Source organism: Seriola aureovittata, chromosome 3 (genome assembly GCF_021018895.1).
Source record: "Seriola aureovittata isolate HTS-2021-v1 ecotype China chromosome 3, ASM2101889v1, whole genome shotgun sequence".
NCBI classification, from domain to species: domain Eukaryota; kingdom Metazoa; phylum Chordata; class Actinopteri; order Carangiformes; family Carangidae; genus Seriola; species Seriola aureovittata.
The window spans coordinates 4,759,810-4,784,656 of NC_079366.1; the positions used below are offsets into that span (position 1 = coordinate 4,759,810).

The following is a 24,847-nucleotide window of genomic DNA, read 5'->3' on the forward strand; positions in this document are numbered from 1 at the left end:
AGTATGACTTTGCACCAAACTAATTTTTTTCTTCTTAATATCTGATCATAAAACCAAAAAAAACCCTCCAAAAACAGTTAAATGATAATAATAACAATAGTATTATTAAGCAAAGAAATACAAGTTTTATTTCAGTTTAAACTTTTAATTCTTGGTTTCACTTCTAAGTCCCTCTAAACTGTTGTGGTTGGAAAGCGACGTTGGCAGTTCTGCAGCTGTGAAACCAGAACCGACAGAGAGAAGAGGTCTGTTTTGCCAGATCTCGAGCGTGTGTTACTGAGACAGAGACAGTTCTCAAGTTAAGTTAATTTTCTCCTGATCTGTCGGTCTGAAAAATGACATTTTGATGTCAGAAAGCTTGGAAGATCTGTGGCTTTAGAAAAATGGTTTGAATATTTATTTGTATAGTGACTGTGGGGGCGGAATAATCTGTCACTTCACTTCTTCCATTGGAATGAATTGACTCAGACCTGCTGCTGGTCTCTTAAAGGGGTGTGTTTGTGTGTGTGTGTGTGTGTGTGTGGGGGGGGGGGGGGGGGGGCGGGGGGGGCGGGGCGAAACCCACAAGACATGGGAAAGTTACGGGAAATACTTAAAAGTGAACCTTCTCCTTTCTCAACTGTCTGCAAATTCAGAAATGATGCAACAACAAAAATACACAAACCCCCCACAACAAATGCAAGAGAAAAAAGCGCTGCATATTTAAACTACACAACTGAAGTGCTCCAGGCCTTTAGGGGCAGCGCTAAATGAAACAACTTGACCATAAGCTTGAGCTTCAACCCAAGAAGCTATACCAGAGACAGTTGACCAAGAGTATGGCTCAATCCCAATGTCCTCCCTCACAGACTTGGAGGCGTGTTCCCGCTAACTTCATGAGGGCTTAGGACTGTCCCACTGTCAAACCATCAAGATCATGAGGGCTCTGTAGCAGACATTTTCAGCCCTTTATGCAGTATTTCCGTAGGTCCGCATTTCTGCAGAATTTGCCTGAGGAAATTACCCAAGAGTCCTAGCGTTGTGACATTAAACACGGGGTTACCGGGGTTAGCAGGGGACGCCTGGAAGCTTAGCAATGATAAACGTCCAAAAATGGCCATAAAACACAAGAAAATAATAAAATAGAAGAACAGTAAACAAACAAGCATGAAAGGAACAAACCCTAATGTTATCATTAGAAGAGTAAAGACAGTATATGACTGTATCAACACAGAGCTCACTGTCATTCAGAGCCTGAACTGTGGAGTTATTTGTCCTATGATGGTATGATGATGAATTCTAAATATCCAAATTGGATCAGATCAGATCCAACATCATTTTTTTGTTTACAGTCCCTGACAAAAGTCTTGTCACTTATCCATTTTGTAGAAACAACAGCTTATAACCTGACTTTTAATTAATCCATTGGTTTTAGAAATGGCTCATATGAAAGCTAAAACCCTCCCAAATTATGTTTAATATACTAAAATAAATTTGCTTCACTGAAGAAAGATTGATCATTTAATGAACACAGAAAGGTCAGATTTTGGCAAGACAAAAGTTTTGTCGCCTACAGAGAGTAATGTAAAAATTGAACAAATAATTTACTTCAAATACAAAATATGTTGCATAACATCAGTGAATTAAGTAGTGGTGCTGTGAAATCCATATTTAATATCTTGTATGACTTCCATGAGCTTGAAGGACTGCATCCATGCGGTTCGACAATGATTCATACAATTTATTGATGAAGTCATCAGGAATAGCAAAGAAAGCAGTCTTGCATGCCTCCCAGAGTTCATCAAGATTCTTTGGTTTCGTCTTCCATGCTTCCTCTTTCATTCTACCCCAGACATGCTCAATGATGTTCATGTCTGGTGACCGGGCTGGCCAGTCCTGGAGCACCTTGATCTTCTTCGCCTTGAGGAACTTTGATGTAGAGATGGAAGTATGCGATCGAGCACCATCCTGCTGCAAAATTTGACCCCTTTTATGGTTGGGAATGTAAGAGGTAGCTAATACCTCTTGATATTTTAGGCTATTGATATTGCCTTCCACCCTGCAAATCTCTCGCAGACCCCCATACTGGATGTAACCCCAGACCATGATTTTTCCGCCACCAAACTTAACTATTTTCTGGGTGAATCTCGGATCCATGCGGGCTCCAGTAGGTGTCCTGCAATATTTGGAGTGGCTGTGATGTAATTCAACCGAAGATTCATCTGAGATATCCACCTTCTGCCACTTTTCCAGCGTCCATCCTTTTAGCAGGCTGAGGGCCTTGGCAAATGCCACACGTTTTTTTAATTGCCTTTTGTTTAGTGCTGGTTTCTGGGCACAGATTCGACCATGGAGGCCATTTCGAGACAGAATTCTACAAACTGTCCTGGTCGACACGGGGACTTGAGGTGACCAGGCCTGGTGGAGCTCTGCTGCAGTGGAAAAGGGGCTGGCCTTGGATTTTCGACCCAACAAACGGTCCTCCCGAGCAGTTGTCTTGCGGGGTCTGCCGGACCTGGGCTTGACAAAAACATCTCCAGTCTCTTCAAATCTTTTTCTTATTCTTTGTGCTTGATGCTGAGACACATTGAAGGTGTCAGCCACCTCAGCAGTGGATCTGGTCTTCAGCTCCTTTATAATCAACGCTTTGGTCTCAGGGTGAATCTTAGGCATGTTGTCAGAGGTCAAGTTTCAGTTGATGTGAAGGTCTGGTGTGCTGGGGTTCTTTTTATACACACCCACTAATTGATTGATCAATTATTGATCACAGGTGAGGCTGCAATCTAGGAATGGGTTCATCATATGACAAGGCGACAAGACTTTTGTCTTTGCAAAAACTGACTCAGTGGGCTTTACCAAGCTGTGAACGTTAGAATGCTTTTCAGCAGTTTCGTTTGGCACCAAAACATTATTTCAAAAATTGTTGGGATTGAAATTAGCCATTTCTTGTAAAAAAAAAAATTGATTACAAATATATTTGAGGGGCACTTAAGGTCGACTTGTACCCAAGCGACAAGACTTTTGTCAGGGACTGTAGAGACCATAAACAGAGCAAATAGGAGAGAGAATATTGGCCTTACATTCATCATTGTCAGATTCATCATAATTTTGCTCCGTATCAACTGGATATGTAAATAGACCACTGTTTCCTAACACACATATGTTGTTATGTTGTGATTTTTACTTTTGGAACCTGGAAGTTCTGGTTTCAGTTTAGCTCTCTAACTGTCTGTGCCCCTCAGTGAAGCCTGTAGATTATCCAAAATAATCAGGACACTTTTTCTGGAGGATGTTTCCGTGGCATGTTTCAGTGCTGTGACCACCAAAAACCAAATTACATTCACCTAAATTGTGTGTGGGGTAGTTCAAATCTCAAAACCTGGAAAAATATAACTAAACTATCTGCATGCATAGATACCATTAGTTTAACACTAGGTTGCATAAGTCTGACATTTTTTTCTGTAAGTCTGTGAAACCAGACTGGACAGAAGTTAGTTTCAACTTGTGACTGCTGTTCCTCATTGGAAATGTACTTTTACATACAGTGTTTGGTTTTTCAATAGCTATATGAAACAGTCTACGTGATGCTGGTAGGTCTTTTCCTTTTATCTTTATCGAAATGACAGTAAGATGACAGGATGTGGGTTATGTCTTAATCAAGAAAAACATCACTGTAACAGAAGTTACTCCAGCAATTAATTCAACTTCAATTGAACTCCTCAATTCATCAGAACAAAAAGTCAATGTATATCACATTGTGGCGTTGAGGCTTGAGTGAGAACCAGGCTTTTGAACCTTCAGAGAAAAGTCCACAACTGGGCAGCCCTGTGTTATGCAGCCCAGGGAAATGATGTCCACATGGGGGGAAAAATACATAGCTAAGTTCTCTGGAGTAACTCCTCCACTGGCTTCTATCAGTAGAGCTGGGAACTCCGCTTTCAGTTCACGAGCTGCAACATGGAGTTCCTGTAGGTGAGAGACAGTGAGGTGTATTATTTCATGTGGCAAAGTGAGAGGAAACCAGGCAATGAGAGTGAGAAATAACTTTGACTTGTGTTCTGTGAACAGTCTCCACCTCAGGTTGAAAGTTGTCCAGCATAACAATGTCTGCTCCTGCTCCAGCTGCATCTCTGCCCTCCTCTGCAGAGCGGCACTCCACCTCAATCTTACTGCTGAAGCCACACACTGACCGAGCAGCTTTAACAGCCTAAAGGAAATTAATAAAAAAATGTTGTTGTTCTTTTTATTTTTTTGTTATGTGTCAGAAGGTCACATAACAACACAGTTTGATAGGGTAATTTAACCACAACAGAATGTTTTTTTTTTTTTTTTTATGTTTTGGATCCAGTTTTGGCCACTGAATATTCATTCATTCATTTTCTACCGCTTATCCTCTAGTAGGGTTGCGGGGGGCCTATCCCAGCATCTTTTCGGGCGAGAGGCAGGGTACGCCCTGGACAGGGCCCTACGCCAGTCCATCGCAGGGCAAACACATAGAGACAGACAACCATTCACACTCACAGCCACACCTATGGTCAATTTAGATTCTCCAATTAGCCTAGTCCCCATTTTGCATGTCTTCAGACTGTGGGGGGAAGCCGGAGAACCCGGAGAGAACCCACACTTGCACGGGGAGAACATGCAAACTCCACACAGAAAGATCCCACGGCCGAGCCAGGACTCGAACCCAGAACCTTCTTGCTGTGAGGCGACAGCGCTAAGCCGCCACTGAATATGAGAAATCTAAAAAAAAACATTTAAAATCTAGTTTTTGAAATTGCAGTTTAAAAACATTTGGTGATTTAAATCATATCAGTTCTGATGGTTTCAATGCTACAAATTCAATCGTAGTTATGCTTGTAAATCTATGTAAACAAAGAATGCCTGTAGTATTGGTATGGCAGATTGAAGATCTGTGGAAATGCAGATCAGGTCATAATAACTGAAGACAATGCTTAGATTTGGGATGAACATTTGACCACCGAATTTGAGTAACTAATAGTTTGTTTGTTTTTTAAATACATGTTACACCTGAATTTTTCATCTAAATTTATGAACCATGAAAAACTACTCTAATTTCTTTTACTTTTTGAAGTTCAGTGAAACCATTCAAGTGGTTTTCAAAGTAAAATATTTCGGTGTCATTCAGTGGACTTCTATATTTCACATTGTACATTGTAGCCTAAAGGAAGCACAACTACTTTCTCATCACATGGAAATATTTGTCTTTTTCCTCACAGTCTCATATTTTTTCATGACCTGTGAGAACATTGTTGATGAATTGTCATTTCAATCATTTTAACTGGATCTTTTGTGCTGCTGCGCACCTCTGTGATACTTCCTGATGCCCAGACATGGTTGTCCTTCAGCATCACCATTCCACTCAGGTCCTGTCTGTGCATGGACACGCCACCAACCAGCATGGCGTACTTCTCCACCAGACGGAAGCCCGGGGTGGTCTTGCGTGTGCCAGCCACTTCTCCATGCCATCCTCCAGCTGTTGCCATAGCCTGGAGCTCAGAGCAGCGAGTGGCGATCCCAGAGGCCCGAGCCAGGCAGTTTAGAGCTGGCCTTTCCCCAAGGAGGAGGCACCTTGCTGGGCCTCTCACCACAGCAGTCAGTGTGACAGCATCTGGACCTGCTGAGGTTAAACAAAAGACATAGGAGGATTGAGATCAAATGGTGCCAAGCAAAACCACTAGTGCTGTTCTATTTAAGACTGAATACGTCAACATCAGATCATGTGAATGAAGCTGCGGAGACAGTATCCCGAGTCTGAGAAGACTGACGTAATTGAAATCTGTTTTTGAATTTCCATTTGAATAAGAGCATCAAGAAGACATCTGCATAGTGGGTTATTCTCTAAATCTATAACTCCTAACAAAGGGTAACTGTACGGTTTTAGAAAGAAAAGACATAACTCAAATTGACTTGACTTATGTGTGAGCGTAATTTTACAAATTTGGATTGAGTGGGTGGAGTGGGTGGAGTGGGTGGAGTGGTGGACTGCGACCCTCAATCCGTTCAGCAGTTGTACCATTGCTTCCGTCTCCCATGAGCCATTTTTTTTTTTACATAATCTTATTGTTGCCTTAATACATTTTAAGCTCTCATCTTTAGTATACGTGAACTTTTAATAAAAGTGATAGTTTTAAAAAAACCCGGTGTCTCCTATTTCCCTCTGTGTTTATTTGTAGAAAAAACAGATGGTTAAATCCCCAATACCTGGTCGCATAATGGAAAACTAGTGAGCAGTTCCTACCGATCTCAGCTCCCTCCTGGTGAATCCAGTTCACGGTGCAGCCGACCTCAGTGAACACTGCCGTGAAGAAGGGACTCCCTGCCAGGATGCTGTGTGGTGTCTTACACAGCAGCCTTGCCTCGACCTCCTTTGATCCCACACACACCCCGGCAGGGTCAAAGTTTGGTGTGTCCTCTGACAGCCACTGTCGTGCCAGCTGGGCCAGAGCGTGAGGAGGGATCGAGTGTGTTGCTGTGTGTTTGGGCGCAGACATTCTGAAACAAGTGTGCATGTAGAAAAATGTTGTTCCAGTTGATATGAAAGTTCAAACAGAAAACAGCTGATGTCATATAACTTTCAAGGTGCTTTCTTATCTCACAGTCACTGTTATTCAGGAAATACCGGGCCATGAGTGTGTATATGGTAATTTAAAGTTTCTCTTAGTGAAGAATCGGCAAGATCACCAAGTCAGATATTAGACTGTGACAGACCTCATGCTTGAGAGGCAGTTTCAAAATTATTATACAGCCTCATTAGCATGATGAACGTAATTTATACATTGATTGCTTTCAGTTAATCAGTTTCTTAGTGTTCCACCTACCAAATTGCTCTTTAATGTCAAACCATACTCACAAAGGAAGAGTGGATAGAGTGAAGCACAACAAATGCAAATGTCCCCTTGCAGGATATGATGACTCAGTGAACCATAAGAGTCATCAGATGTCAATCAAACTGAACAAACCGTGGGAGATTTTGGAGTGACGTATCAAAGTAGCAATTGACTGGAATATGTTTTGGGAGAATCCTGTTCATCCCTCCAGGAGAGACATGTAAAATCTATTCATGGAGGAACAGCACCTTACTAAGACACGTCTTTCCTTTCATTTGTCACACACCTTCTCTTTGGTCATTTTTCCAGTCTAAACCTATACAAAGAACAAATGGGTGGACATGCCACTGAAGAGGTCAGTGCTGTATCATTAACTACAACATGGCTCACGACTAGTATACAAGAAATTATTACAATTCTGTTATGCTTGGACAAGATCACAGTTAACCAGTCCAAGATTGGACCGCCACTAATAAACGCAGATGAGAAGATTTACTTACTTGAATCAATGGCCCTCTTTTTCTGCTGGTCACAGACTGCAGAGTTGCAGCGCTGTGCACACAGCCACAGGAAAAATGTGACATGGAATTTGACCCCATGTCCATGTTGGAATGTTTACAAGCTTGCTAAGAGTTGGCACTGTAAAACACTTCAAATTGATTGTCGTAACCAAGGCTGATTGACAAGCCACTGAGGTCAGTGTGCATATTTGGAAAATGAAGAAAAAAAAAAGGTTTTAAGTTGATGTAAATGAGTAACATGTTTTGCACAAACCATAATATGGAACTCTTTTATGTCACACATTTACAATTGAGATTATAATGTTTAATTGTTTTTCATCTGTGGTGCTTCCTGTTTCCTTTAATTGGCTTTACACCACTGATCAGCAGGACTTTTTCATGTCTGCATTTCTTTCTCTTATTCAGTGCCCCAAATGGGTGGTGTCCATCCGCAGTGTGCTAATCATGCACAGGGAAGTTATTGCAACACAAACAGCAGAGCCGGTGAACATTATCACTGCTTTTACCATCACAGACTGCAGCTTTTTATACACCTGTGGTAACTTTATGAATGCCGGTTATCTGAGCCTCAGGTTAGCAGTCATTTTAAGGTAAACAGCCCATCAGGATGAGCCATCCTAGATGGAGACATGTCGGGCAAAGTGGTAGGACTTGCATCGCATGTGTACTGCCTTAAGGCAAACAGTTGCAAATCTCACCTTTAAAGAAAATTATGGGCATGTCTTGCTCTCACTGTGGCTGGCCCTGTTGTCTCCACATGTGGACACAAACAGGACAAACTTTGCACATACAAGCTCTCAATACAACTTAACATCAGATAGTCAGATCCTTTCCAGGTTGTGAAAACATCCTCTGGCTGCTGGTTATCTTCCATCAGCAGAATAGCTGTCATTTTAGCTGTTTAGTTCATCAGGAACACCCTCCAATGGACCAACAACTTCTGAGCATTCACAACTGAATGTTTAATGCATTATTGTAATAACGCTTTAGTTATTAATTACATTTATGGACTTCTATAACGCCAGATGATTTCCTAACTTTTGCTATTGACCTACAAGACTGTTAGAAACCTGTCATTCTTTATTAATGACTTATTACCATTAAGACTTCAAATTGGAAGCCTCTAAACCTTTAAACAAGGAAGAATGACATAAAGAGTTTTATGTAAAGAGTGCCTCATTATAAAGCCTTATTAGTCCTATAGTCCTATAACTAAGTGTTGAAATATGTTTCTGTCTTCATTATAGATACATGTAAACATTAAGTTGACTTGAGTCTCAAAAGAAGCACAATGACAGGAAGTGAAATTGTTATAGTATGTGCACAATGCCCAGGCATGAAGCTATTTCAGCATTTCCCCTCTAGGGTCTACTACGAACAGTGGTGGTGACGTCACATAGACAAGCCTGCGCAGCTTTGCGCGCTCTCGACACCCACGAACGCGAGCCGAGGCTTCCTCCACATCCAGAGCAAGAACCAGGAAGTGAAAGTATACACATGGAGGGTGTGTCTTTCCCTGCCAGTGTATGTTTTATTTTTAAAAACACAGTCCTCCTCGGATAAATAAATGGGGGACTCGGCGAGGACCAAGCGGCGGGAGCAGCTGAAGCGCTGGGCCGGCTCCTGCACTGACAAAGCGTCGGCCGTGCCAAGGCGGAGGTGGCGGGGCGATGCCGAGGATAGAGCAGGGGAGCCAGAGGCCGAGCTGAACGACCCGCCGGGGGAGCAGTCAGTGTCTGACGAAATTAGCCCCATCCTCAAACGACGGTAAGAAAACATCTCCAGTCAAACAGTTTTACTTAAACGGCCAGCTAACAGCCAGCTAGCTTAGCTTAAACATCTCAAGATATGCTAAAGGAGGAATGTTGTGCGTGGGCTTGCACAAGGGGTGGACAAAATAACAGAAACACCCCATAGTCCAAAACACTAGCCCTCCAGCTACTAGATAACGTCACTAGTTTAATGAAGCTCACAATGTCTAGTTTTGGTTGAAACTGTCAGTTGTCAGCGTCGTTTCTGAGGCCGTAGTTTGTACTGTTTGTCCTAGTTAGCTAGCTAGCAAAGTGACTTACAGTCGGTCTTGATGAGGGTCTACTTGTGCCACAGTTTGATTTTGCTAATCATGATTTTTTTTTGGACTACACTATATAAGGTTTACAGTGCTTGTTTCAATCAGTGTTCCAGCAGTGACCATCTTATAAAGCTAAACTGTAGCCCTCTGCTAATTGATATTTGGGTTAACAAGAGCTACTTATGATGGCATCAACTGCATTAGAAAAGAGAAGTCCCAAGAAGACCCCCACCAACACTGACTGAGAGTAACTTACAGGCCAATTGGTGTGACAACACAGAAAATCAAAGTGACCAAGTTAAAGGTTTGTGTTAGTCTATATCTTTGTTATTGTTTACAGATCTCACAAAAACCACCAGTGAACTGATGTCACAGCAAGTATTGCCTGTGCATTCAAAGCCTGATCTAGCTTATTTCTTTCCACGTCCATCTGTGTCCACAAATTGTTAAAAACACATTTAGTTTTCCACCCCTCCTTGCACCAAATCAATATATTTGATAGATATCTAATCCTGTTGGAGTAATGTTTGCTAATAACATTTAATTTTTCATTTAAAAGTGAATAAATATTTGCAACCTGTTTTAAGGGTTTACTTCTTCAGACAAAACTGACGGGCTTGGGGATGAGAGCCACAAGCAAGTTAGGGAAATCAGATAACTCTGAGTGACCGACTAACACGTTGGTTTTGGTCTTTCATGGTATTTGCTTCAGATAACAAAACTATACAATTTTTTTATGATTTTCCTGTATCTATAGGAAAAGTGTGAGGTTTGACAGGGCCGCAGAGTTCTTGGCTGCCTGTGCCAGCGGGGACACAGAGGAGGCCCAGGTCATGCTGAAGGAGGCCAAAGACACCAAAGGGAAGAACGGGGAAGATGTGGCTGAAATTATCAACTGTTCTAATGCTGATGGAATTACTGCTCTTCATCAGGTGAGACAGTTTCTCCTCCTGAGGTTTGATTTATAAATTATTGTCTGATGAATAAGAAACATTAACAGTTGAATTATTTTGTTTCCCTCTCTTGTCTACAGGCCTGCATAGATGGCAGCATGGAGATAGTGACGTTCCTTTTGGAGAATGGTGCCAACGTGAACCAAGTTGACAGTGAGGGATGGACACCGCTGCATGTTGCTGCCTCCTGCGGCTACTCTGACATTGCAGAGTATGTAGTATAAGTCTCTACAGTTAGCACAATATAACAGCTGTGTAGTACAGTACTCTTTGCCACCGTGGGGACGTCAGAGTGCAGCATGGGTGCCAGAGTATTTCTGCATTCAACAATAGTAACATTGTTGTCGTGTTTGGCAGGACAGCAAGTCAGCTAAAGCATTAGTGGGCTGGCCCAGCACAAATGCATGCAAATGAAGATTTAAGAATTGATGCACCTTTTTTTCCTACGGTTTTCCTTGTTTGTGAATAATGCCTTTTGGCCCCACTTTTAAGAGTGAATGTATCAGCTGCCAAAACACAGATAATGTGATAGGATTAGGCGTTTCTCACTCTGTCCATGTTTGTCTTGTCAGTTTCCTTTTGAAGCAAGGTGCGTCTCTCTCTGCTGTGAACTGTGACGGTGATGTTCCTCTGGACATTGCTCTGGATGAGACCACTGAGTCCCTTCTTCAGGATTACACTCTGAGACAGGGTGAGTGACATTCTCTGATAACCACACACCCATTTAAAAAAGGTTGTTTCATCATTTGTTTGTGCTTAATCTGGGAAAATTTAAGTTAACAGTATCTGTTTTTGTATATGTTGAGCTAAATAGATGCACCCTGATGGGCCTGTTCATAGTTGTATTAGCAGTGCTGGATAAGGTATGGAAAAGTGGCCACCTATGCGCCTACTGTGTGTTGTTTCCAGATACAAGCACAGTTCTCACAGTTTGGCTTTGAGTCAGTTTCAATATTTTATGTGATTTTGCCTGTTTTTGCCATATCATGAAATATATTGATATTAGAATTTGGAACGTCCTTGATGGTGTTGGGCCCCGAGGGCTGGAGGACAGAGGGTTTAAAGCAAGGTTATGTTTGAAACAAACTAGTTGGTATGATGTGTAGTCTGATAACACTGGAAAGGAAAATTTTTTATAGCAGTGCACAACCTTTCCTGGAATAGATTCATGGTGTTGCACTTGTTTGTGCTTAAAGTTATTGAGTAATTCCGTAAAGGATGAAAAAGAGTCTGCATAAGGAAGAAATTTGAAATAATTCTTGATCAATTTTAATGACCTATTTTTAAGACAAGGAGAAAAGTAGTAGACCACTGCGTGGATTATGTCTTTGCTCCATTTGGATGTTTTGTCTTATGGGGTTGTTTCTTAGTACCTTTCTCATCATGGACTGTCCATGAGTTGATTCCTGATATGTAACAGATGTTGGTCGTGAGTGAGGAGATGCTCCGTAAGGGGGGAAGTGGCTAAGATGTTAAAAAAATGTTGGTGTATTCTATTGGTCAGGACGGTTCTCCTGCACAGTTTTCAGTTTTCTGATATTGGTTGGACTTAAAGAAACCTAAAAACTGCCATACTGGCGAGCTCACCTGTCCTTGTTAACAATTTCCTCACAGTCTTCACCGGCTGCACTCATTTTCTCACTCCACGTTTCTGTTGCTGTTGGTGCAACCGAACAAAACACCTGTTAAATCATTGACTGTTTGTCACTCGTAGCACGCTCCATTATCAAGGGATTTAATAGGCTGTTTATGGGCCAGGGAAAGAGCAGACTTGGATTTTGTTCATGCAACTGTGAAAACTATCAGACTTTCTATCGAACAATATTCATATTGCTATTGATTAAGTATCTATCGCTGCTACATATTGCTTTCGTTTTATTGCCCAGGCCTAAATGCACTTCAAATGCATGTGCTTCAGACTGTGGACACATATAAAACGCATGTATTTGACTTTCTGTTTATGTTCAGGTGTGGACTTGGAAGCAGCCAAGCGGCTGGAGGAAGAGCACATCATGAGAGACGCCCAGACCTGGCTAACTGAGGGCCCACCTCCTGATGTGAGACACTCCAAGACTGGGGCCACCCCACTACATGTGGCTGCAGCCAAAGGCTACCTAGAGGCCCTCAAGTAAACATTTCTCACTTTATTTTGTAACGGATCTGTGCCTAGAAGGCCTTCTTTTCTCTGTCTAGAATTGAAAAGCCACAGGATAAACTTTTGTCAGTGGACCAGGGTCTTGTAGTTTTAACCATATTTTGATTTGCACTGTCTCGTACAGTTCTTCCTGCTGTGCTCACCTTGGTCTTGTGTTGTTCAGGATACTGTGTCAGTGTGGTCTGGATGTGTCAGCTATGGACTTTGATGGCTGGACACCTCTGCATGCTGCAGCACACTGGGGTCAGGGCGAGGCCTGTCGCGTTCTGGCAGAACAGCTGTGCAATATGGAGTCCCGTAGCAATGCGGTGAGGCCCAAAAATACTGAAAAATTCTTATTATATCATATATGTGTCTTCTGTGTTCAACATCAACATAATCATTCATCTACTGGAATAACATTTATCATGACAGACAGACTTTGGTATCTTGCATGGGTAAAATTACTTAATATAAGTTTAACATCACATATGTTTTTCCACTTTGTTTTTCATTTCATATTTAATTTTTGTCATGTTTTTCTTGATGTGAAATGAACTTTGCAGGGTCAGACGCCTTTTGATGTTGCTGATGAAAGTGTTGAGGAGCTGCTGGAGGAGTTATCACAGAAACAAGCTAATGTGAGAAAGTGTTTATCTTTATCTGGTATTAATTGCATTTACTTGATGTAGTTTAGAAGACTGGCTGTCTTGATCACTGACTACTGTGTATCTTTCTCTCTCAGTGGCGTAATGAACAGTCCATACTGGACAGGCAAAACCAACAAGGCCCTGCCGCTGCAAATGCACAAAACAGACGGCGGAGGTTAGTATTAACGTGTGGATACCGAATAGGTTGGGTCAGGTCAGGTTGGCCCAACATTAGGCAGCGAACATTTGACTTTTTCAGTACTACTAATTAGGATGCTTCCAACTGCTAATGACATTACTTAAGGAGTCCACACATGTGTCATCTGGTTAAACAGGTAAGTTCTGACCACAGTAACGACTGCATGATAGGGTAACACAAAGTGTTTCAGCTTACATTAACTGCATTGGGCTCGGTTTGGGTTCAGACAAAAAACAGAACTCCTGTTGGGCTCTGATAAAGTTATGCGACCTGTGCAGCTCTCAAGTTATCCTGAATTAAATACATTCTTCCCAATTAAAAGTGTTTCAGTTGTTCAGTTCAGTTGCTCTCAGTGTCATGATCTGTCCTATTTTTATAAGCAAGTTATACCATGGCATCACATCACTGAATAAGGACACGTAAAGCAATGATAGGGAGAAGAGCTGGACATTGAAATAGCAGAGGTATGGTTGCATCGCTTTTTTAATCTCTCTCAGGTGCTGCTGGAGGGAATGTGGATAAAACAAGGTTAATCACACTCATGCTTACATCCCTCTATCTTGGACATATCCCTGACAGGGTTAGTAAAGATGATACCTACCTAGTAAAGATCCTCCTAGCAGCAAGTAAAAAGGCCATTACAAAAAAACTAGCTTCAGAAAAAGTATCCCACTGCTGGCCTCTTAATCAATATCGATCAACACCTATATCTTCTAGAACAGATGACTTAATCAGTACAGCTCCAAAAAAAAGAACTGGAATCAAAAAACAGTGGAAAATGGTTTGTTTATTGAGCCATCGAGACAGATCTTGCATATTTATTGTATGTACCATGTGCGATATTTTATTTTAAATTATACAGATTTGTCTTGGTTTATGCATCATCCTTTGACCTCATGTTTATTTGATCTTTTTACTTTTTGCTTCTTTTTTGTTTAAAAAAAACATTTGTCCTATTTTTTGCTTCCAGGAGCTCAGTGTGCAGGATGAGCAGTAAAGACAAGATGAACGTGCAGGACCAGTCTAAAGAGAGAGGCATTTCAGGAGACCTGGAGCTGAGCGAGGAGAAAGAGAGCAGCCCTGGTAAAACAGTTTAACCATGAACACTACACTCTCCATAGATATGAGAGATTGTGCTGATTCGAAGATATTCTGGTTCTCTTTTCCCAGAAAGCTCCACCGTGTCTAGTCCAGACACAGAAAGTGTGACAACCTCTACAGTCAGCCCTGCTGACAAGGTAAAATTCACTGTTTTACTGTATACACAGTCCTGTATGTTAGACAATAGCATTATTTCTCAGCCACATGGTGTTATGAACATAATGAAATTTGATATAGAAAAGCTGCATGTAAATGACAAAATGTGATAAAACATCCTCAGCATTGCAACAAAGATTTTGTACTTGCCAGAGTTGCTTTTCTCAGTTTGCCAAAGGCAACTCACAGGATTCATCAGGTATTTTAATTAATCTAATTAATATCAGGAAATGAGAAAAAAATCCAGAATGTACCATGTTTAACTTATATACAATTTCAAAAACCAGCATTGGCAATAAATATTGCCAATGGAAAGTTAATGTATCTCTGTCATAAAAAACAGACAAACAAACACTTAATGTAAGTGTTAGACGTCACATGACCACATACACACCCAGCATTTCACCAGAGCTCTTGGACACAGCCCTGATGAAAACATGTCAAAAGATCAGATATGAAGGCAGGTCAAGAAAAAAAGACAAATTCCAACATTGTTTACATTAATTGGGTTTCTCCACTAGGGAAATTTTGATTGATGGGAGCAGATTACAGTTCAGCTGTTGGTCTTTTGTTTTTGTTTTTTTCTGTGGTTCAGACGCCAGAAGAGAAAGATGAGGAGGAAAAGGAGCAGGACAAGGCAAACCGCACTGCGAGAGTCCAACCCACTCCTCAGACAAGGGACAACACAGCTGATAGTCCCAACACCCCCAATGCTGACAGACGCAAGTAGGAAGCAGGAACAGAAAAAAATACTTAATTCATTACCAGTTCATTGTTACTTTATGCTTTACTTTATCTTTATTTTCTGTCTATACCTTCATACAAATACACTGTGTATAAAGATGTGGAAATTTAGATACTAACATAATTTAAATTTGTGGATGCTTGTGAGCTTAGGTTCCAGGCTCCAGTCAGAGATGAAGAGTCGGAGTCTCAGAGGAAAGCTCGCTCTCGGCTGATGCGCCAGTCTCGCCGCTCCACACAGGTATTGCTTACGAGGGATTTTATCAATACTACCACTCTTGTGGATGCTCCTCATTGTTCTTTATTCATACTCTTATTGATTCATTTTATTACTGTGCCAAAAGAAAAAATAATTTAGAACATGATTAGAACTTATTTATATTTTAATATAACAAAATATTGTCTCTAGAGCAACAAGTTCAACATTTACAACAGCAAAGTCGGAGTGAGGACATTTTGATTGGTCCTCACTGCTGAGGGGAAGTGCAGAGGTTAGACGTTTAGTTGTGGTGGCTTAATGTCAATGAGGGGAGAGGTGAGAGGTTCCCACAAGTATGGGTGCGACAAAAGTGTGTTTGTTTGTGGTGGGGGAGCTCAGCTCTGCCCAAAACCTGGACACAGTGAACAAATCTCACTCCCAGGTTTTTTCAAGTACCAATTAAAGAACCGACCCTTAAATACCTCCAGATTACAAATATAGACCTGGTTCAATCCAGCACTGAGTTTTGGGGTGAATCTGCATACAGAGGTGTCTAAACTCAATCTTTTGTCTTTCATACTTAATTCAGTTTTCTGTCTTTCTTTTCAGTGACAAGGAATTTGAATCATTTAACAGTGTAAATCATCTTTCTGCATAAAGTCACATACTTACATACATAAGATTTTACAACCTTTACACAGAGCTGTACGTTGCTGTTTTGGGTATCAGAAGCTATGTTGAATCAGACAGACAGATACTCACACATGTAACTGCGTCAACCAAACACCTTTTATGAACTGGTCCTCACTTGGCAGGAGTCACAATCAAATGCAAATGCTTTGGTTAATTAAACATTTGGACAAACAGAAGACTGTGTTACGATACTGAGAGACAGCAGTATACTAAGTGACTTATTTAGTGAGTAATTATGAGGTTAACCTGATTATACCAGGAGTGTAATACAACCTTAACTGTAGCATCATGCAGCATACCAAATAAAAATTCTGTACTGCATCAGTATCTTTTGATTCACGATGGAAAGGTTGCATGTTTTTTGAGTTTTGAATGAAACATAAGGCTTCTGAGTGGTTTTATTTTTGCTTTGTGTGGGCAGGGAGTGACTCTGACAGACCTGAAGGAAGCAGAGAAGACTGTGGCTAAAGCTGCAGATCTACCGCATCGAAACATCCAGCCTGTCAGCCCCATAGTCACCATCACACCTGCTGAAAGGGGTGAGTGAGGATGAAAAGCTTTGAGATAAACTGTTCATGGTAAAAACGAGTTGTTTTGTTTTACCAGCCAGATTAATCCTTGTAGACAGATACTTGAACAATGCTTTGAGTAACAGTGTCAGTAACAGTGTAGTAACAGTGTCACCATTAAATAGTTTGTCTATCAAAAAACACTGACAAGTTTATTTTCCATCTGTAAGAAGCCTTGCTCGGTACATATATTGGTCACAATTCTTTAGTAACACATTTAAGGGCTCCTGATCAAATACCTCATTATTAGATCTGTTTTTAGACTCTTAAATATCGATATTGCCTCAAAAGTCCTATATCTGTCGTTCTATTCACACCTCCATACGTGTGGATAGAGCCTCATTTGTGTTTACTGTAAGTACAAGACCGCTAAATGAAAACAAGATACATGATGCAGCATTTTGGGTGGAGTGCTCTTCAGGGGAGTATTTTAAAGGAAATGTTTTTTTTCACATCGGTTTTTAAGGGCTACTGCTGCTAAGTAGAGCTTTAGGTGTGGTTTAGCTAGCAGGGCGGCCACCATATACTAATATTACTGTGGGCTGTGTACATCCTCTGAACACTTTATTGTGTTCTTGTCACCTCTTCTCACACTCCACCATTGTTTTATTTTGATGGGGAACTAAGCATTTCCCCAATTTATATGTCTGACTGACACCATGTTTAGACAAATCAGAAGCCAAAAACAGCACATTGTTCATGTTGACTGAACTCATTGCTCTCAAGCCTCAACATGCAGTGATGTTGAGTAGAGGCTGAAGCCGAAGATAAGATAGCTTGCTGCGTCACAAAACATTAACCAAAAGTCCCATAGACCTCAGGAGTGTTTACTGTCAACCTCCATGTGTTTCAGACACAGACCCGGTGAAGCAGGTGGAGTCGGAGGGAGAGAAGCGTTTGGGAGTGAAGGAAAGGAGGAGAGGGAGGAGGGAGAGACGCTCCACTGGCATAGTTCAGCCAGGAGGGGAGGTAAGAAACAAACTGACATCATCGCAACGTGGCAGAGCGTTCACCACCAAGCAAGTAGCAGTTTTTTTGTTAAACGTGACACAGGAAAGGTTTTTTTAGGAAACAAATTCATTTAATATTTCATTTTTGCAATAATACTTGAGTACTGTAACTTGGTGAGAGGGTAGCCAAACCAGTTCCTCTTTGTCATTATGTAACTGAATATTTTGGCACACTTCTGTCTTTTAAAAGACGGAACTTTGCTGACTGGAAATGGTGACCATATCATTACTAGTAAAATATATGTCAAACTAGAATACACTGAGGTAATGCAGAATGAGTTTAATCTCTTAAGCGCCACTACATGTACTCCATGCATGCATGCCATCCACATCTAGTGGTGATCCCAAAATTCACAAAGATGCCAAAACATGTAAGACAGAATCTGAGGGAATGTATAAAATGATGCACAAGACATCTATAATATTTCTATTTTGTGGAACAGGGCAGCCATTAAAAACACTTAATCAGTATTTAACATCATATAGCTTTTAATAAATACTGTAACAAGCCAATACAGATTATATATGTTACCGTCAGACAGTGTGGAATAAGATGATTTTAACTAATTTTAGCGGTACTTACTGGAAAAAACAAAATGGGGAAACTAATGAATAATGAGCTTGAGAAACCACAAACTGCTAAATGATAAAAATGTGAGTTATGTTTCGCAGTTTCCCCAGCAGAAGTGGCGGATATTATCATACAATATTTGCAGCTTGGCAAAATGTTTGCTTTGGGAACTTATGCAATCTGAAAGAGGCCATTCATACTTAAGATCTCATTTTAGGTTAATAACAACAACATGTATGTGCAGGGATTGTAGTCATCCTTGAATATCATAGACCACTATCCAATTTATATCTACCTTGTTGTATTATTTAAGATGAGACATGTTTGAACATGTATTTGAACTGTGCTGTGCATGTGAACATGTGAACCTTCATGTTTTTCAGAATGATGACGAGGACGCTCATTTGGATGATGTAAACAGTTTTAACACTTCAAAGTGAGTCTCGCCATTATGAGTCTTGTGTATTTTAATGTGGAGTAAGCAATTCTCTTGACATTTAAACTCAACAGCAAAACAAAGTCACCCCTCCCTTCAGTGCTCCTTCAGAAGCTCCACCCCCAAATTCATGGACACACATTACCAAGGCAAAGACACGATGGTGGAATCCAGAGCATCTTGTACAGTGTGGAAGTGGATATTCTTACTCATAGCTAAAGCAAAACAATCGTTATAAAATGAACACAAACAGCATCCAAATCACAATGGGGTAAAAACTTGTGAGTGTTAATTAGTTGAATTGTTTCTACAAAACCACAGTGACAGAGGAGCGGACTGTAGTTTTGTAGATAAGCTACCATTACCTGGCATATCGTTTGAATTATGCATCCTCCTGCGGTTCTAGCAATCTTCATGGCTATAAAAGCCTTCACATGTTGTACAGACAAACACCAAGATATAGAGCGAATGAAAAGGCAAACTGTGGCCACAGTTGCTTCTGCAAAGCTCACATGCAGAGAGGATGAGACGGTTTCTCATACGCAGCACAGAGAGCGAAGCTAGCACAGCTAACATCACATCAACAGCCAAACTATAAAGTAAGCCAAATGTCCATGGACAAATAATTTCACGTGACAACATACCTGCTTCTAACTAACCAGTTAGAAAATGGGACAAAACAATACAAACCAACTGTTAAACGTAGCAGAACTAATTACCCACCTGTCGAGCAGAAACGGAGCAACTTCTTCATCCGTCTTCATGCCTCTGAACTCCCAGACTGGCCATCAGGTCTCAAGTTTTTACTGACCCTGTCAGTCTCTTTACCGGCCCTCTGTGTGTGCTTGTCTCTCGGGGTGCAGGCTGGTTCTACAACTAAAGCTAGGACTGAATTTTTTTTTTTCTCAGTCGGACCATGTAGTGTCCACTGCTGGAAAGCTCCACCGACATTAACACAGCTCTTCGCTCATGCCTGATCATACAACTGCCTTTTCAATTTTTGCTCTTCTGACATTCTTCTCTTTGGCTGTTCCTCAGTCGTTGCTCCTTCTTGACAATGTAATAGTGTATGTGCCCCCATCATGCCGGTAGATGTTCCATCCCTGCACTCACCATAACGTCACTGCCAGTCTCTCATCTGCAGTCCCAATCAATCCCATTCAAAGCTCCACACGGTCTAGTCTGGTCCCCTTACGTTTCCCTGGTAATTCTTAAATTGGCACTATCCATCAGCATGTGCTTGATTTATCGTCTCTCACTGTCCTTGCCCCCTTTAGCCCATCTGTCCCTTGTCTTCTTTCCCTTGTCCTGTCACACGCCTGAATCCTTCTGAATGTTCATTGGCTGAAATAGTGTTGTCTGTCTCAGTCGGAGCAACTTGCTTTCTTTCCCTTTTACAGACATGGGGCTGCACAGGAACACCAGAGTTTTTCCAGCAAACACAAAACTGACAGCTAGTGAACAACGAGGAGATAATCGCTGAATTTGACAAAAATTGTAGTGATTAAAATTGCTTACTCCACCTTTAATAGGAATACCTGTGACATTTATTTCTGATTTCATTTATTATACTTTCTGACTGTGTACATAGTGGGAATGTGTATGTTTATCTACTGGTTTGCCATGAAGTAGTTAGCAAAAATACTTTTTATTTCCAGGATGTGAAGGTAAATGTCAGATTTCTAAATGTCTAAACCTGTGCTGGTGTTGAGGATTCTCTGACAAAGTCTCTCATGTGTCTTTGCAGTGAGAATCAACTGGGAGATTTATCAGCTGACTACAGAACGGTATGTGTCTGACCCCCTCATCACAGAAAATCTCACACATTCCTAAAAACACACCTGAGGGCTGAAAATGAATTAAACCTGAGATCTAGACAAACCAGGACAGGAATGATACCCAACAAGCTCTAGAGAGAAGTGAACAGAAACCCCTGGCAGGCTTTAACATCAGCCCGGATACACTATCTCCACCTGCACATCTATGACGCTTTGATCTACAGGTTGCTGTGCTCTAACAGTCTGTGTTGTGTGTTTCCTTTCAGCTGTACTTTAAGATACTGCAGGAAAACCTGGCTCTGAAGGACAAGCTGCAGGAGATGGAGCTGCTGCTCAGCCAAAACAAAGTGGAGCTGGAGAGACTCCGACAGGTTCGACAGGTTTCCCGCTACCTCTGACCTTTAAGAGTGTGTGTGTTTCTGTGTGTGTCTGTGTCTGTGTGTGTATGTGTTTGTCTGTGTGTGTCTGTGTCTGAACAGGGAATCTATGTTGGGGCTGATGTTTGTCTGTGTCAGCCAATAACAAGGAGAGCATATGGACGTGGTAGCATGTTCAAGTTTCATTTTCTAAATTTAGGTTGTTTTGTTTCTACTTGTTAAGTATTGCTGTCATGTTTTGCAATGAAATGAATTCATTCTTTCACAAGCCTGCAGCAGTTCTATGGATGTGGTAAATTAATAGTGTCTCTCTGTGGCAGAGCCAAGAGAGTGGCACGGACAGACCGGCCCTGCTGGAGCTGGAGAGATTTGTAAGTCTGCTTTTTTTTTTTTTTTTTTTTTTTCTTTTTAACCCGTCCGCTCTTCCAGGAACTTACCCCCTGTACTGTATAAATAATTATGTTTACTCATGATGAATATTTAGTATCTACAGAAATAATATTTCTGTACCGCTATAAATGGAATTCTCCAGTAGAAGCTTTTTAAAGGTGCAGAGGTTTGTTTTTAAAAACCAAACAAAGCTTTTGTTTCCTCTTCTTGAGTTGTTTACATTTGCTCTGCATTTACTGTGTACCTGACTTTGCAAGGTGTGATGAAATGTCAGACTAGAGAATGACTGCATGTTAACAGCTCTACAAGTTTAGCGGAGCGTCAAGCCAAGGTGTCAGAAGTGTCAAGTGACAAACTCGCACAATGTTACCTATAGTGATTACCAGCAGGTGAAATGTTTGCTCCTGCAGCATCATGATTGTTGCACTCTTTGCTCACAGGAGAAGTTGGCCCTCCAGAGGAAAGCAGTGGAACTGGAGGATGAGCTGAAGGTACAAAAGTTCACTTCAACACTAATTACCACTGTATGGAATTAAATTGACTGCAATAATATGACGCTCTGATCCAAAAGGGTAACTCCTTTTGAGCTCAACATAATCAGTACTGCATTCAGTTTTCATACTGAAATGTTAAAATGTAACATTTTAATGAACTGAGGTTATTTGTTTTGTTTTGGATAATACTAGGCTGTTTTCACATTCATGAGTTAAAGACATGTACACACAGCACAAACCTTTTTGGAAATCTCATCAACCTGCCGCGGTAACAGTCCCGTCATCATCATCAGAAAAGTGCACGTTTTGTGGAACCTCTGGTTGTGGCTCTGTCATTAACTTAGCTGTGGTTGAAGGTCATTCTATCAGAGATTTAAGTTACACCTGCAGCAGACCTGCTTTACTTGAGGTTCAAAGTCACACAATTCAGTATATAGAGCAGATTTTTAAAGCTCAAATAATTTTTATTCATTTCTAAAAGTTCAGATCTCGTAGAATCATGGATGATAAAAGCAGCACTGTCAAGTGTTAACAGGTGTTACATCTGCCAAAATTCATTTCATGATGTCATTAATTGTTTGACAAACTGAAGCGGTCTGTTATAGCAACTGTGTGTTTATTTATGCTCCACTACACATCCAGTACCCGCATGTACGTGCGCACAGACATGTGGCCAGTTTGTCAGTAACAAAGGCAGGTGAGACGTGAATTGTTGAGTCACCTGTAGCTAATGTAGACAACTAGATGTTTTGTAAGTCCAGTTCCCACTGTACATTTAATGCTTTAATGCATGAAAAGACGAACCTTCCTGCAGTGTTTTATAGAATAGATGGGCTACCTGGTCTGAAACAAAGACCATCCCTGTTAATATGAAAATAATACACTTTTATGAAATAAAAAGCACAGTTTCACACAGCAAACACCCTGTTTTTAATGTGTGTGGCTTTTTTGCAGGCCGTCCTCTGGTAACAAAGTGCGTTTACACTGTGCAGATTTGGCCTGTCTGTTTTTAGATGAAATGGAGTGAAGTCTTTGGTCATCAATCAAAACTAGTAGTTTTAGATCTCACTCTGAGACAAGTCTGCTGTGGAGTGATGTCGACACTGGGTGACCAATAACAAGCTGCATCAAAATTCTTTCAACGCCCAGAAATTTAGGACCAAAATCCCACAATGTGACTGCTGCTATAACCATTATTTATAATCCAACCAATCAGAGCAGGTCATGATGACACTGAAGACCAGAGGAGAATGATATAATGATGATAAAACATGCATTGTGTAATTATTTTAGTGGCTGAACTGGAAAGTCAAAAATGTGACTGCTGACCTCGTTGACCTTTTCTAAGAGCAGCAGTGTTCTATAGCCATTTATATCTGTTCCTCTGACTCACCAATGTGAGGCATAAAGTCATGAGACCTTAATCTCAGTTAACGCCTCATGTAAGGATAAAACATGAAGGCCACCCTCACAAGAGTGAAACATTTCCTATACTGATCTTGTAAAATAGTCAAAGAGCTGCTGAAGAAGTCAGAGCTACAGAGAACACTGTGTTACTGTGTGTAAACTAAAAACACTCATGTGTAATGATGTTTCTGTAGGTTCTGGGGGACCTCAGAGCAGACAACCAGAGGCTCAAGGATGAGAACGCCGCCCTCATTCGAGTCATCAGCAAACTCTCCAGATGAACCTGAAAAAAACCTACATGGAGAAAAGTATTAGAGGATTTCTCTTTTGCCCAACTCAGAAGACACAAACCAGGAAGAGAGACGCAGCATTAAACACCTGCACAGCACATTTTAACAGTAACTGGAAGAACATATAGATTTCAGGGTTATTAGCTTGTGTTTGGGCCTTTATGATTTGGCAGATCTACTGTATAACAAGCTGAACTGCACCTCCTGTGGACTGAAAGGAAATTCCTGTTCACGTCCACTTTTATATTAAGTTTTTATTGTTGTATTTTTTTAACTGGAATATTTTATGTGCTTTGCTTCTGCAATACTTTGTATAAAAATCTGTATTAAGAGACTTTAAGCCATGCACAGTGCGAGTTCAGAGTAATGTTTTAGATAGCTTTCTTCACCTCTGAAGGGGTGGAGAAATAAATTTTAAAAAATGCCAGTCATGTGTAGGGGATGGTTATTAGAAAAAACACACAAAAAAAAGACTTCAATGTGCCAAAAAACCAGCCCCAGTTTTGCATGTCCTTTTGGGGAAACTCCATGTGGTCAGTCTTGTTTCTCAGGATAAGTCTTGGCTCGATGCTTTCTGTTTTAGCTGACTGCTGTAAAGGTGGACCAAATTTGCATGCTCATTTCTCCCTTGCTCCTCTGAATGTATATTTAATATGTATATTTATGTACAGGGGCCATCTGTCCTGACAGTGATGTAAAGGTGTCGTCGTGGTCTCTGTTTTACAAAGGACGGAGAGTTTCGGGTGCTAATCATGGACGTCAGATGCAGCTCATGTTCAGGGGGATTCTTACAGACAATGTTTGTTACAAACGTCAGATCTTTAAAGAGGTTATGGAGGACGCATGCTCTGTTCTTAGTACTGTAAGCCGGTAGTAATTTCACTTTGCCATTTTGACCAGATGCTTCTGAAAAGCAACGACCCCTAAGCTAAGTATTCACCCTGTGACGGACGGCTGTTATTGTACAACAGACAGGCCAGATGGGTAAACTTCTGAATGTTTACTCCAGTTTTCAAGAAAAAAAAAAAACCTGCATGTCAAATTGTATTTTGATTCTGTGCCTTTCAACATACATTTGTAAGTAATATTTCTATTTTGCTTTGGTAACGTACACCGTTAAGTATAAAATACAGTTTGGGCATAAATGATCCCGGCTCTGTCTTTCTTATGGTTTTTGTTTGTTTGTTTATTAAGATCCCCATAAGATTTTGCATTGCAGCAGCCATTCTCCCTGGGGTCTATACCTTACTATACCATTACTTTTTATTAAATTA

General features: G+C 40.9%; 2 protein-coding genes across 3 annotated transcripts; one reads left to right on the forward strand and one right to left on the reverse strand.

Annotated features, from left to right (window-relative positions):
• Positions 1-1,487: 1,487 nt before the first annotated feature.
• On the reverse strand, positions 1,488-7,424 carry LOC130163689 (nicotinate-nucleotide pyrophosphorylase [carboxylating]-like). 2 transcript variants are annotated; one of them, XM_056368041.1, is made up of 5 exons: positions 7,331-7,424; positions 6,242-6,495; positions 5,307-5,617; positions 4,055-4,186; positions 1,488-3,945 (listed from the first exon to the last, which is right to left on the reverse strand). In XM_056368041.1, the coding sequence occupies exons 2-5, from the start codon at positions 6,492-6,494 to the stop codon at positions 3,730-3,732; spliced, it is 912 nt and encodes a 303-aa protein (XP_056224016.1). In that variant the 5' UTR covers position 6,495; positions 7,331-7,424; the 3' UTR covers positions 1,488-3,729. The 2 variants fall into 2 exon arrangements, with proteins under 2 accessions (XP_056224016.1, XP_056224007.1); XM_056368032.1 differs by having other exon boundaries at positions 5,307-5,620; positions 7,331-7,423.
• Positions 7,425-8,768: 1,344 nt separating this feature from the next.
• On the forward strand, positions 8,769-24,721 carry ppp1r12c (protein phosphatase 1, regulatory subunit 12C). Its single transcript, XM_056371435.1, has 20 exons — positions 8,769-9,118; positions 10,180-10,354; positions 10,456-10,586; positions 10,948-11,066; positions 12,344-12,503; positions 12,694-12,838; positions 13,076-13,150; positions 13,255-13,334; positions 14,329-14,441; positions 14,529-14,596; positions 15,211-15,341; positions 15,513-15,600; positions 16,673-16,790; positions 17,674-17,789; positions 18,785-18,837; positions 20,585-20,624; positions 20,882-20,986; positions 21,313-21,363; positions 21,823-21,873; positions 23,478-24,721. Exons 1-20 carry the CDS (start codon positions 8,919-8,921, stop codon positions 23,562-23,564), a joined length of 2,106 nt encoding a protein of 701 aa, XP_056227410.1. The 5' UTR covers positions 8,769-8,918; the 3' UTR covers positions 23,565-24,721.
• Positions 24,722-24,847: the final 126 nt, after the last annotated feature.